This window comes from Carassius auratus, chromosome 47 (assembly GCF_003368295.1).
Source record: "Carassius auratus strain Wakin chromosome 47, ASM336829v1, whole genome shotgun sequence".
NCBI classification, from domain to species: Eukaryota; Metazoa; Chordata; class Actinopteri; order Cypriniformes; family Cyprinidae; genus Carassius; species Carassius auratus.
In genome coordinates, this window is record NC_039289.1 from 10,010,600 (window position 1) to 10,022,743 (window position 12,144).

At 34.9% G+C, this 12,144-nt stretch overlaps 1 protein-coding gene across 1 annotated transcript; it reads left to right on the forward strand.

Annotated features, from left to right (window-relative positions):
- Positions 1–2,095: 2,095 nt before the first annotated feature.
- On the forward strand, positions 2,096–10,073 carry LOC113065054 (stromal cell-derived factor 1-like). Its single transcript, XM_026236173.1, has 4 exons — positions 2,096–2,363; positions 4,532–4,649; positions 6,697–6,780; positions 7,926–10,073. The coding sequence occupies exons 1-4, from the start codon at positions 2,297–2,299 to the stop codon at positions 7,948–7,950; spliced, it is 294 nt and encodes a 97-aa protein (XP_026091958.1). The 5' UTR covers positions 2,096–2,296; the 3' UTR covers positions 7,951–10,073.
- Positions 10,074–12,144: the final 2,071 nt, after the last annotated feature.

Below are 12,144 nucleotides of genomic sequence, written 5' to 3' on the forward strand. Positions count from 1 at the left end.
ATTATATAAAGCCTACTATATGAGAAACAAATTTTATTGTGTTACTTAATTTAATGTATAAACCACCTTTACAGGTTCTTTTGTTAAAATACAGACATATTATTTATCCTGTTGAATTAATATTTTTATGTTGTAAATGTATTTTATATTTTTTAAATACATTTATATTAATTTATTTATTTTAAACATTTTATCATTTAATATTATATAATTTATTAGAAATATTTTAACTTCCAATTAAAAAAAACATTATTAACCATGGAAATATCATACTACTATTTGTTAATAAAATATAATATCATATAATATAATATAATAATTACAAATTTGTATATGTATTTTTTAAATATTTATTCCTTAAAATACATTACATTTTTTATATTATTTAGATTACATTTTTATATGGTACAACTTTTACAACTACACATTTTTTGTCATTTTATTATATGTGTTTTGTATAATTTGTAACTTCAAGTTAATACAACTATATTATTTATTTGGCTAAAGATTAGCTATGAACTATTAATGAAACATTTTTCCTAAAATGGTAGCTTTAGGTCAGGGGTGTCAAACTCAATTCCTGGAGGGCCAGAGCCCCGCAGAGTTTTGTCCCAGCTCTGCTCCAACACACACACATACCATGTGGTTATCAAATAAGCCTGAAGGCCTTGATTAGCTGGATCAGATGTGTTTAATTAGGCTTGGAGCTAAACTCTGCAGGGCTCCGGCCCTCCAGGAATTGAGTTGGAGACCCCTGCTTTAACACTATTACAAATAATATTACTTTAGCAAATACGATTGCAAAATGTACAAAATGTAAAAAAGGATTGCTAAAATAAAAATAAACAGTATTTTTCTAAATAAAACTGGAATGGCATTGCGCATTACTAAACTGTTGATTCTCATTTATGGAAATGGTTCATGCATTCCTGTTGATAAAACCCATTTTCTCTCGCCTTGAAGGCACAGGTGAAAAGTGGCACAGACTAATTCTCTGCTTAATAGATTCAGTGAGATGTAAATAAACAAGAAATATAAAGTGATTTATTCCCTGTCGTGCGTGACACATTCATCTTTAGTTGTCCGTCAGCTCTCGGTGAGAACAAAGTGAAGGAAAACGTTTCTCTGAAACACGAAACCTGAGGATGTGAAACGTGCCCTCTGCCCTCTAAAGTGATACAAGTTGCAGAGTTGTCGCTTAGGTCAGTAGTGATGTTTAGTCATCTTTTCGACATCCTCCTGCTCACTTGCACTTTGAAAAGGCCAAGGGTTGAGATCAACAATGTGTACATTAACACAAGGTTTACAAATATCACCGGACGCTTCAAAGACAGAAAAAAAAACCAACAAGTCTAAAAGCTTACATTTTAAATGTTTGATCTCAGATCAAAAGGGATCAGTAAAGTACTCTTAGTAGCCATTAAAACAACAAAGAAAACACTTCTGTTGTTTAAAGTGGATGATTGTTTTTCCACCCGAGATGTTGTGTGTTATACGTGCCAAACGTCACTCCTCTGACTAAATATTATGAATTGTGACCCATTTGAAGTGCCACTGAAACAAAACAGACTCTCTGTTACATCAAAAAGTAAAGCAGAATTAATGTTAAGTTTGTAAACTATTTTGTTTCCCATCACATGCATGTTGTTTGCACCTCGGCTGGCTGCTTGATAACTATCAACACCCTTTAAAGTTTACGGGCTGTTAAGGGGGTTTGGTGATGCCGAGTCTCTCAGCGTGAGGCTCTGAATGCTCAGCCTATTAAAAGTGTAACACAGTGTCTCCACCGACTCTCTTTGAAAGGTACTTCAACAGCCACTGTTTAATGGACACTTACGCTCAACATGCATCTGAATTGGTCTGCGCCGTTTTTCGCCTTCGCATCAGCAGCGCCAGTTAAGCGAAAGTCGAGCTCCAGGAAAACATGACATGAAACAAACAATAACAAATCGAACCACTGAGAAACAATGATACTGTGATGACAGCAGGAGCTCCACTTTCTCCTCTCCTCTGAGAAAGAGATGCAGAGGAAGACAGAAACAAGAGCGAGAGAGAGAGAGTCTGAGTCAGATCGTCGATGCTGAACCTTTGCCAGAACATTTGAGGAACTTCGCTGAAGACGCAGGCTTTCGGAGGAGAGGGTCCAGCCCCACTCCCTCCTACTCCTCCTCCTCCTGAGAAAGGGGGGAGTGTTTCCCTATGGTCCTCAGTCTTAACACTTCACAGAGTGCTGAGACGGCACACTGAGCTCTGGAAGCTAGCTGTGACGGACAAAACCCACACACACACACTTAGCATGGACAGCAAAGTCCTAGTGCTGGTGGCCCTGCTGACGCTCGCCATATGGAGCCCAGAGACTGACGGTAAGAGGGTTATACTGCTGATATTTACAGATTTACAATGTTTCAGTTTTCAGATGATGCTTTGAAGAGTTGAGTTACTATTTAATTAACTAAATAACATTTCCAAAATGGTGTATCATTCAAGATTGGTGTATCTTTGAACATTGGAACACTTAACCTTTTCAGCTAGTTGCCATTTAGTTCAAGCTGATGCACTTAAAATAATTAAAATTAAAACTGAAAAAAAAAACAGACTAAATAGATAATTTTTAAATAAATAAATACATTAATAAAGTAAAAAATAAAATTGACAAAAATACAACAAAATTATTAAAACTTAATTTTACATATTAATAAAAACTATGCTAAAATCTAACCTAACACTGCTATTATTATTTTATTTTTTATTTTTTTGTTCATTATAAATGTGTTATTAAGCATAATATATATAACTATTTTGGCATATATAATTTACTAGACATAACAGACAACTTCTAAAACAAGACAAAACTAAAATAAAAACAAAACAAACAAAAAAATTCAATTTCAATTCAATTTTCACTCAGAAATTGCTTGTACATTTCAATAAGATTATAACAAAAAAAGGTTAGTAACAAATTGAAATTTTGCTGATTTAACTGATTAACTATTTGGGTTTTAAATTGCAGAACTGTTTCTTATTAATAGAGTAAATACAATTTAAAAAAATCCAGAATAGTGTATATTTTCAGCTAATGATCATTAAGATCACCTTGCAGCTTGTGCATACATTTCCATATGTGTCTTGATGTTAAATACTTAGATCTTCATGTCTTCACATGTTAGTGGGTCTTTAAGCTTTCAGAGATGTTTGACCAGCTGAACTTGGCAGCTCTGGCTTTGTCGTTTCAGCTGTGAAAGAAAAAAAAACATAGCACTGTTCACCTATCCGTAAGCTCTTTAATTAGTGTCTAATTAGGGAATAGTAAGCCTGTGCTGTTCACTTGGCATGGTGTTTAGTCAAGGCTTAATGTGCCGGTGTTTAACATGACAAAGGGAACAGAGAGTGTCAGAATATCTGTGGGAATCTCAGAGTTTGACTTCCCTCATAACCACGTCCGTTTCAGCACAGCGCAAAGGAAACCAGGGAGATGTGAAACCATTCAGAGAATGTTCTTCAACAGATTCATTTAATGCACATATTCAGGACCGAACTTGAGAGGTGCCTTGAGAGGGATTCGGCCGTATTTAATGTTGAGGACCCTCTTTATGAAAAACGTGGCGAGTGAAAAGGCAGACCAGGCTCCGTGTGAATGGACGAGAGCTGCTAGAATGGCAGACTAATCTCTTTTTAATGATCAGGGCTTGTTAATGGACGCAGGTGATCGAAGCATGACACTTTCAGATGCTTTCACAAAAAAAGAAAAGTTCAGTCATTTATGTTGCACTGGGTGATTATATTGCATTAGCATGAATTATGGATCGCTTTAGTCGGAAATTAAGTTTCTAAAATGTGATTTTAGAAAAGTTCACAATACAAATGCTCTGTCGGTAGAATTTAAGGTTCAGATCGGATAGAAACCAGCTCTGTTTTATAACTTTTTACAGTGAAAAATGTTGCAGTCATCTTGTTATTACATGAACTTACAAATACTGTAATAATCAGTGACAATATCAAAAAACTACTGGGTAACTATTGAATTGTTTTACATCAATACACATCATTTTAACAGAAGTTTTGCTCTGTTTTAACACATTTATGAATGAATGATGAAACCTTATCTTCTCGTATGCTCATCAAGGCTGCATTTATTTGACCAGACAGTAAAAACAGGAATATAGAGAACTAATATTGCAAATTAAAATAGCTGTCTTCAATTGTAATATATTTTAAACTGTAATTTATTTCTGTGACGTAAAGCTGAATTTTCAGCATCATTCCTCCAGTCTTCAGTGTCTCATGATCCTTCAGAAATCATTCTGATATACTGCTCAAGAAACATTTCTTATTATTACCAATGTTGAAAATAGTTAATAATTTCATAGAAACCCTTGAATTTTTAGGATTACTTGATGAATAGAACATTCAAAAGAACAGCATTTATGGGAAATAACTATATTAAATGAACACTTACTATATAATGAATTCTCTAAAAACTTCAGATGCATTTTTCTTGAGTACTGACTCTTTTGTTCTGATCTCATCCCAGCTAAACCCATCAGTCTGGTGGAGAGGTGTTGGTGTCGGTCCACTCACAACACCGTCCCGCAGAGGAGCATCCGTGAGATTAAGTTCCTCCACACACCCAGCTGTCCTTTCCAAGTCATGTGAGTGCACTTTCCACATCCATCTATCTCCCAAAGATCAACTGTATTCTGTCTGCTTTACATGGCTACATTAAAATACACCAATGAACGTCATTTTGCAAAACAGAGCCAGAAATAGCTCATAAAGTTTCCAGTTTAAGGAGTCAAATCCTGTGTGGGAATGTAGCGATGTTTGTTCACAGAGTATCACAAAAAACAACCAAATGAGAAAATATGGGAGAGCGATTTTTGTCCAGGTTTTCACGGCACAATAATTGTCAAGGGTCAAAATGATTTCGGTTGCGGGCAACCTTGTCGTTTTCATTTTCACACGCATTTAAAATTTCTTCAGCGGTCTGGAATGAATTAAACCGAACCATTTGTACCCCGTCGATCAGAAAAAAGCCAAGCGCTACATGGGGGATCAAGGATATAGTGGTTACAGAGGTTAGCGTGTAGCCGAGGGTCATTTGGGGAACAAACTTTGACCGGAGGAAATCACCTTTAATCTGCTGTCTTCCACACATCTTGTTTAGAAATCCTTTTGGATTCGTTGGCCCAGATGAAAGACAGCCACCATCCCTCTCCCCCCGGGACTCGCACATCACTCATTTTGTTGTTAGCATTAGCTAGCTGTGAGGTAATTACTACCTGCTGGCTCGGTCCCAGACCACCGACAGGCTCGCTCAAAACATCGTTTAGACTAGCTAGATTAACCCAGAGCCCAAATCACAAACAAACAAACAAACACAGATAGAGTCGATGGATGACATCCCGCCGGAGAACAAACAGGGATAGCATTACACTTTTATTTAGCTTACTGATGGGGAAGTTGATTGTGAAGATTGGTGTGTAGATTTGGGGTTAAGCGGATCTTTTATCTGCGCCGACAGGCTCCATTTGTCTGTGTGTGTGTGTGTGTGTGTGTGTGTGTGAGGTGTAAGCAACACGAATAGCCATTTGAATGACAACGTGAGCCGCTAAATCTCAAACACAACCTTTTGGCGCAGAGGTGCGAGGTCTGGGTGTCATGTGTGTGGGTTTTCTCCATGTGTGGGTGAACGAAGCATTCGAGGGGATTTTCCTGAATGTGCCAAAGCTAATGTGGAGGTCAGATTTCTGTTTGAGGGGATTTCAGACCCTTGCCTTGATATTAACTCTCAAATCAATGGATCACTAATGGACACTTTCTCTTATGAAAATTAACCATGGTTTTAATATAGCAAAAGCGTAGGAACCATATACATATATGTTTAGTCATTTTGGTGTATTGTCTACAAATGGTTAAACTATGTTTAATGTAACAATACCCATGGTTAATTTGTGGTTAGCATAGTTTAACTTTTTTTTTTTTTTTTTTTTTTTTTTTTGTAGAAATACTATCTTTAATTTTAATTTCTGTATCAGAAGTACTCATAATTGGCGAATTTGAATAGTGTTGAATGGAAACTACAACAAATATAGCGTTTGTGTTCCCATTTGCTCCAACAGTAAGATAAAAAAAAAAAATACAAAACTGAGTTTTCCCAACTATCCAAAAGATGGGAAAAAATATTGAGAGATTGATTACTTTGGTCATAAAAGACAAAGATGGCAAATTTGTCATCACTCAAACTAAAATATTTATATATATATATATATATATATATATATATATATATATATATATATATATATATAGTAGTATAGCAAGTATAGTGTTATAAGTGTACTTTTTTTATTAGAATATAAAAACCTTTACTATATTTACAGTGGTAATAACTGTGGCAACATGTCATCACAGTATTTTTTTTTTTATTAATTTCATCTGATTATTAATCATAATATTTGGATACTTTTTGTGTTACTGTGTCAGTGTATTGATGCAGTAATCATTTCATTTCAGAAGAAATAAAATAGTATGTTACTTCAGACACTTTAATAATATATTTAACTTTTTAACTACATGCACATGTACAGTACAGTGCTGGGAATCACGGTCAGAATCTTCTGAAATTCCAGACAGCACAACACTGTCCTCACAAACCTCCTCTAATTCAGTCCCTTCTTTTCTCTCTCTCATTACCAGTGCCAAGCTGAAGAACAACAGAGAGGTCTGCATCAACCCCAAAACCAAATGGCTGCAGCAGTATCTAAAGAATGCCATTAGCAAGTAAGAAGAAACTCATGCACTAGAAAGCATGAGTTCTCTGAGGAATCATGGGGTGAAATACAAACCTGTTCCTTATAGACTTAATATATATATATATATATATTAAAATGTAAATAAATGTAATGAACAGAATAAAATGGCGATTAATTGATTTTCACTCAGAAATTGCTATTGATCGCAAATGATTACAAATAGCAAGGAACATTAAATTAAACAGGAATTATGGAAAGTAATTTTCCACAAAGTACTTCTCATCCAAATAAATGCAAGTTTTTTTTAAACAAATCTTAGCTGAAATTCACAAGTTGTTGTACTTAACATTTAAATGGCATATGTGGAGTGTTATTAGCTAATTTAAGGTTATAGAAATTACCCATTTTCCTAAGAAGGTAATTAGGCCTAACACAGAGCCCTAGGCATTTAACCCCTGTTCTTTAATTACACTAATTGTAGATTAATGATGAGGTAACGGGCAGAGCAGAAAGATTTTACACCACTATAATCAAGCTCCTATTGTGCCACTGAGCCAAACACAAAAACACTACTGACTATTGTCAACAGTCAGCTGCTGTTACTGTAAACTAAAAGAAAAACTATGAAAAAAACATTTTATTATGCAACTTAAAATAAAAAAAATAAAAATATTAGACAACATAAAAAAAAATATTTTTGCCCTGGCAACTAGCTGAAATAATAATAATAATAATAATAATAATAATAATAATAATAATAATAATAACGTTTATATCAAAGTATTAAAATTACTTAAATGTAATTTACATTTTGAAAACTAAACAGATATTTGTAAAAACTAAACTAATAAAATTACAAAAGCATCAAATAAGCTAAAATAAACATGAAAATGTAAAAATTAATTCTGATTAAATCTAATAAATACTATATAAATAATACTTAAGACTCTCTAAACATATCCAAAGGTAAATATGTAAAAGATAAATAGATATTTTGTGATTTATTGCTACTGATGTGAGTTTTTACAATAAAACTAAAAGTAAAAAATTTGAAAAAAAAAAAAATCAGCTTTGAGATCTGCAAAATTGGTCTTAAAGGTTAGTGTCAGATGTGAAATTAAATAAAAAAAAAAAGTTTTCATGTCTAACAAATGATTGTTCTTTCTCTTCCAGAATAAAGAAGAAGCGCTCAGAGTAAACAGCTGAGGAAGTGCAGGAGGACCGTGGTGCATCTCTGACCTCCAAAGAGACACACGTCCTCTTCTCTCGCTCTCTTTGATCACTCCTCCTCTTTCTGGACTGCTTGCACAAACAGCACTTCACCTAAACCTGCCTCTCAAGCATCGACAGACAGACTTTAGCTCACCAAAACACAAGCCAACATCTTCCTCCTGACGCACTGCTACTGCTGGCTGTGACCACTGACTGGTGCACGTGTGCGTGAATGAAGCGACTGAATGTGACCGCGACCGTTTGAATGGGAAGGCAAGAGAGATATCTACAGGCTTTCCACAACTTTAAAGGGCAGTAAAAATGAGAGTTAGTGTCATGGCTGTAAGGGATGTCTAACCTTTAGGATAGTTTGGGATTAAGAAGGGACATAAGCAAGTGAAAATGAAGCAGAAATTTAAATCTGCCCTGTTTAAGCTTTCACGTTTTGTTATTTTGCTGCTCATAACTTAGTATTAGTGTTTAAAAGCTCACCAGCACACATGAATGATGCTAACATGCTAACACTAGCCCTGTTCCAAAACCTAGAGAGCCTCCTACAGAACAAAAAAACTGGTGTAGAAACAATTTTCAGTCAGAAATTTCTAGTAAATATTACATTAAATTACAAAGAAATGGCAGTTGAACATGAAGTTTTGAAGCAGAAAACCTGAAATAGTATTTTCCTGTAAAACCTACTCCAATAACCTTTCGAGAAAAATTTACAGTGCGAAAAACAGCTAATTAAACTGCCTTTTAAAATGTAAGGAAGCATCAGTTATATTTAAGATATAAAGCAATCCCAGAATGCATTGCGAAAAGCTTCGTAAAAAGATGGCGGATGTGAAATGTGAATCATAAATCTACTTAAATTTCATTAAATGCTAAATAGATAGTTAAACATTGATTATTTTCGCAGTATTTGTATGTGTTTTTATGCTAAAAGTCGCAAATAATTATTACACAATAGACCTTAGTCAGATTAGATCCTATATGGAAATCAACGCAAAGGTTGTGAGGGATAGACTTACAGTCGTTACAATGTCAAACACTGTATAAAGGTCCTAGATCATGTAATTTTCGCAAACTCACAAATTTTAAAACAGTTCTTGTCTACTAAACTTTTTTTTTTCGTAAAAACATTTTGTGAGCTGAACATTCATTGTGTTGGTAAATAACAGTACAATCCATTGAATGTGCTTTACTTCTATCCCTCACAGCCTCGACTTCATTCCTGCCAAAAATTCAATACCCCACAACCCTTAGGTCTATATTAGCTTAGCAACATGCTAACGTCAAGCTGTTTGGAATCCATTTTTGGTGGAGGATTTCAAATCATTGAATTACGAAGTTTAATAACAACTATGGTGCTGACTTAGAAGACAGTGGAAAGTAGTGCACTTAGCAGCGCACTATGTAGGCAGCAGAAAGCAAGGTTTTGGTATAGAGACAGGTTTGACACAGGGCTGCTACTACAGGAAGCAGAATCCCAGTTTCCTGTCTTCTACTTCCTCTCTGCTACCTGTGTGTAGCAAATGCCAATCACTGAAATTCAAGAAATATGCCGTTTAAAGAAGATATGATGTATGTATAAAGCAGGTATCATTAATGCAATCATGCCACAGCAGCTTAAAACTTCTGCTCATGTGTATAGAGCAACATACCATGACTCAGGCCTAAATTAACATAATTTGCATACAGATCATGTGTCTTACTGGTTGTGATTTGGATCCAGCAAAAACAACCAACATGTAAATATTCTCCAGCACTAAATGGCTGTCAGTAAATGGGTTGAACAGGGACCAAAACTGAAAAATGCAAGCTATTTGTAGGCTAAATTAATATTACTTTATGTATTCCATATGTATCTTTTTCTTATTTTTGCCACAGATTTAAGAGATGTGACTGTGATTTTGGTTTTCGTGACATTAACATGTTTATCTAACACGCGTTGTTTCCGTTCTGATAGTGTTTTGACTCAAATGCCAATTGCTGTAACGTTTTTGAGCCACTTTAAAAATATAAGGAGTTTGTAATGTAATGATTTATTTTTGTATTTTGTATTGATCAATATGAATAAAGACACAACAGTATAATATTTTCGAGAGAGTATAACACAGTTGCACAATCATTCATTAAAATTATATATATATATACAGTATTGTTCAAAATAATAGCAGTACAATGTGACTAACCAGAATAATCAAGGTTTTTAGTATATTTTTTATTGCTACGTGGCAAACAAGTTACCAGTAGGTTCAGTAGATTGTCAGAAAACAAACAAGACCCAGCATTCATGATATGCACGCTCTTAAGGCTGTGCAATTGGGCAATTAGTTGAAAGGGGTGTGTTCAAAAAAATAGCAGTGTCTACCTTTGACTGTACAAACTCAAAACTATTTTGTACAAACATTTTTTTTTTCTGGGATTTAGCAATCCTGTGAATCACTAAACTAATATTTAGTTGTATGACCACAGTTTTTTAAAACTGCTTGACATCTGTGTGGCATGGAGTCAACCAACTTGTGGCACCTCTCAGCTGTTATTCCACTCCATGATTCTTTAACAACATTCCACAATTCATTCACATTTCTTGGTTTTGCTTCAGAAACAGCATTTTTGATATCACCCCACAAGTTCTCAATTGGATTAAGGTCTGGAGATTGGGCTGGCCACTCCATAACATTAATTTTGTTGGTTTGGAACCAAGACTTTGCCCGTTTACTAGTGTGTTTTGGGTCATTGTCTTGTTGAAATAACCATTTCAAGGGCATGTCCTCTTCAGCATAGGGCAACATGACCTCTTCAAGTATTTTAACATATGCAAACTGATCCATGATCCCTGGTATGCGATAAATAGGCCCAACACCATAGTAGGAGAAACATGCCCATATCATGATGCTTGCACCTCCATGCTTCACTGTCTTCACTGTGTACTGTGGCTTGAATTCAGAGTTTGGGGGTCGTCTCACAAACTGCCTGTGGCCCTTGGACCCAAAAAGAACAATTTTACTCTCATCAGTCCACAAAATGTTCCTCCATTTCTCTTTAGGCCAGTTGATGTGTTCTTTGGCAAATTGTAACCTCTTCTGCATATGCCTTTTTTTTAACAGAGGGACTTTGCGGGGGATTCTTGAAAATAGATTAGCTTCACACAGACGTCTTCTAACTGTCACAGTACTTACAGGTAACTCCAGACTGTCTTTGATCATCCTGGAGGTGATCATTGGCTGAGCCTTTGCCATTCTGGTTATTCTTCTATCCATTTTGATGGTTGTCTTCCGTTTTCTTCCACGTCTCTCTGTTTTCGCTCTCCATTTTAAGGCATTGGAGATCATTTTAGCTGAACAGCCTATCATTTTTTGCACCTCTTTATAGGTTTTCCCCTCTCTAATCAACTTTTTAATCAAAGTACGCTGTTCTTCTGAACAATGTCTTGAACGACCCATTTTCCTCAGCTTTCAAATGCATGTTCAACAAGTGTTGGCTTCATCCTTAAATAGGGGCCACCTGATTCACACCTGTTTCTTCACAAAATTGATGACCTCAGTGATTGAATGCCACACTGCTATTTTTTTGAACACACCCCTTTCAACTAATTCAACTAATTGCCCAATTGCACAGCCTTAAGAGCGTGCATATCATGAATGCTGGGTCTCATTTGTTTTCTGAGAATCTACTGAACCTACTGGTAACTTGTTTGCCACGTAGCAATAAAAAAATATACGAAAAACCTTGATTATTCTGGTTAGTCACATTGTACTGCTATTATTTTGAACAATACTGTATATATATATATATATATATATATATATATATATATATATATATATATATATATATATATATATATATATATATATATATATATATATATATAATTTTTTTAAAGTCAATGTTCACTATTATGTTGCTGCCTTATGTTGAACTGCTTCACTTTTTTTGCATCAGTGTACACTCCACACAGCATAAAGACATAAAAAAGTAACAATTCTGCACATTTTTTACAAATTAAAAACTGAAATGATTACATTTCATAAGTATTCATGCCCTAGAGCTCAGAGATAATACAAAGCACAAATCAAAGATAACAGCAACAATTCACTAAAGGGTAAAACATGCATGGCCAAAGAAGTAAAACTCAATGCCGCAAAATATACAGCTAGCCTTAATTAAAATCTAG

Bases quoted from the DNA above. Each gene is read 5' to 3' on its own strand.
- LOC113065054 (XM_026236173.1), top strand. From the start codon at position 2,297: ATGGACAGCAAAGTCCTAGTGCTGGTGGCCCTGCTGACGCTCGCCATA. The intron at 2,364-4,531 runs GTAAGAGGGTTA...ATCTCATCCCAG, and splicing joins ATGGAGCCCAGAGACTGACG to CTAAACCCATCAGTCTGGTG. The intron at 6,781-7,925 runs GTAAGAAGAAAC...TTTCTCTTCCAG, and splicing joins CTAAAGAATGCCATTAGCAA to AATAAAGAAGAAGCGCTCAG.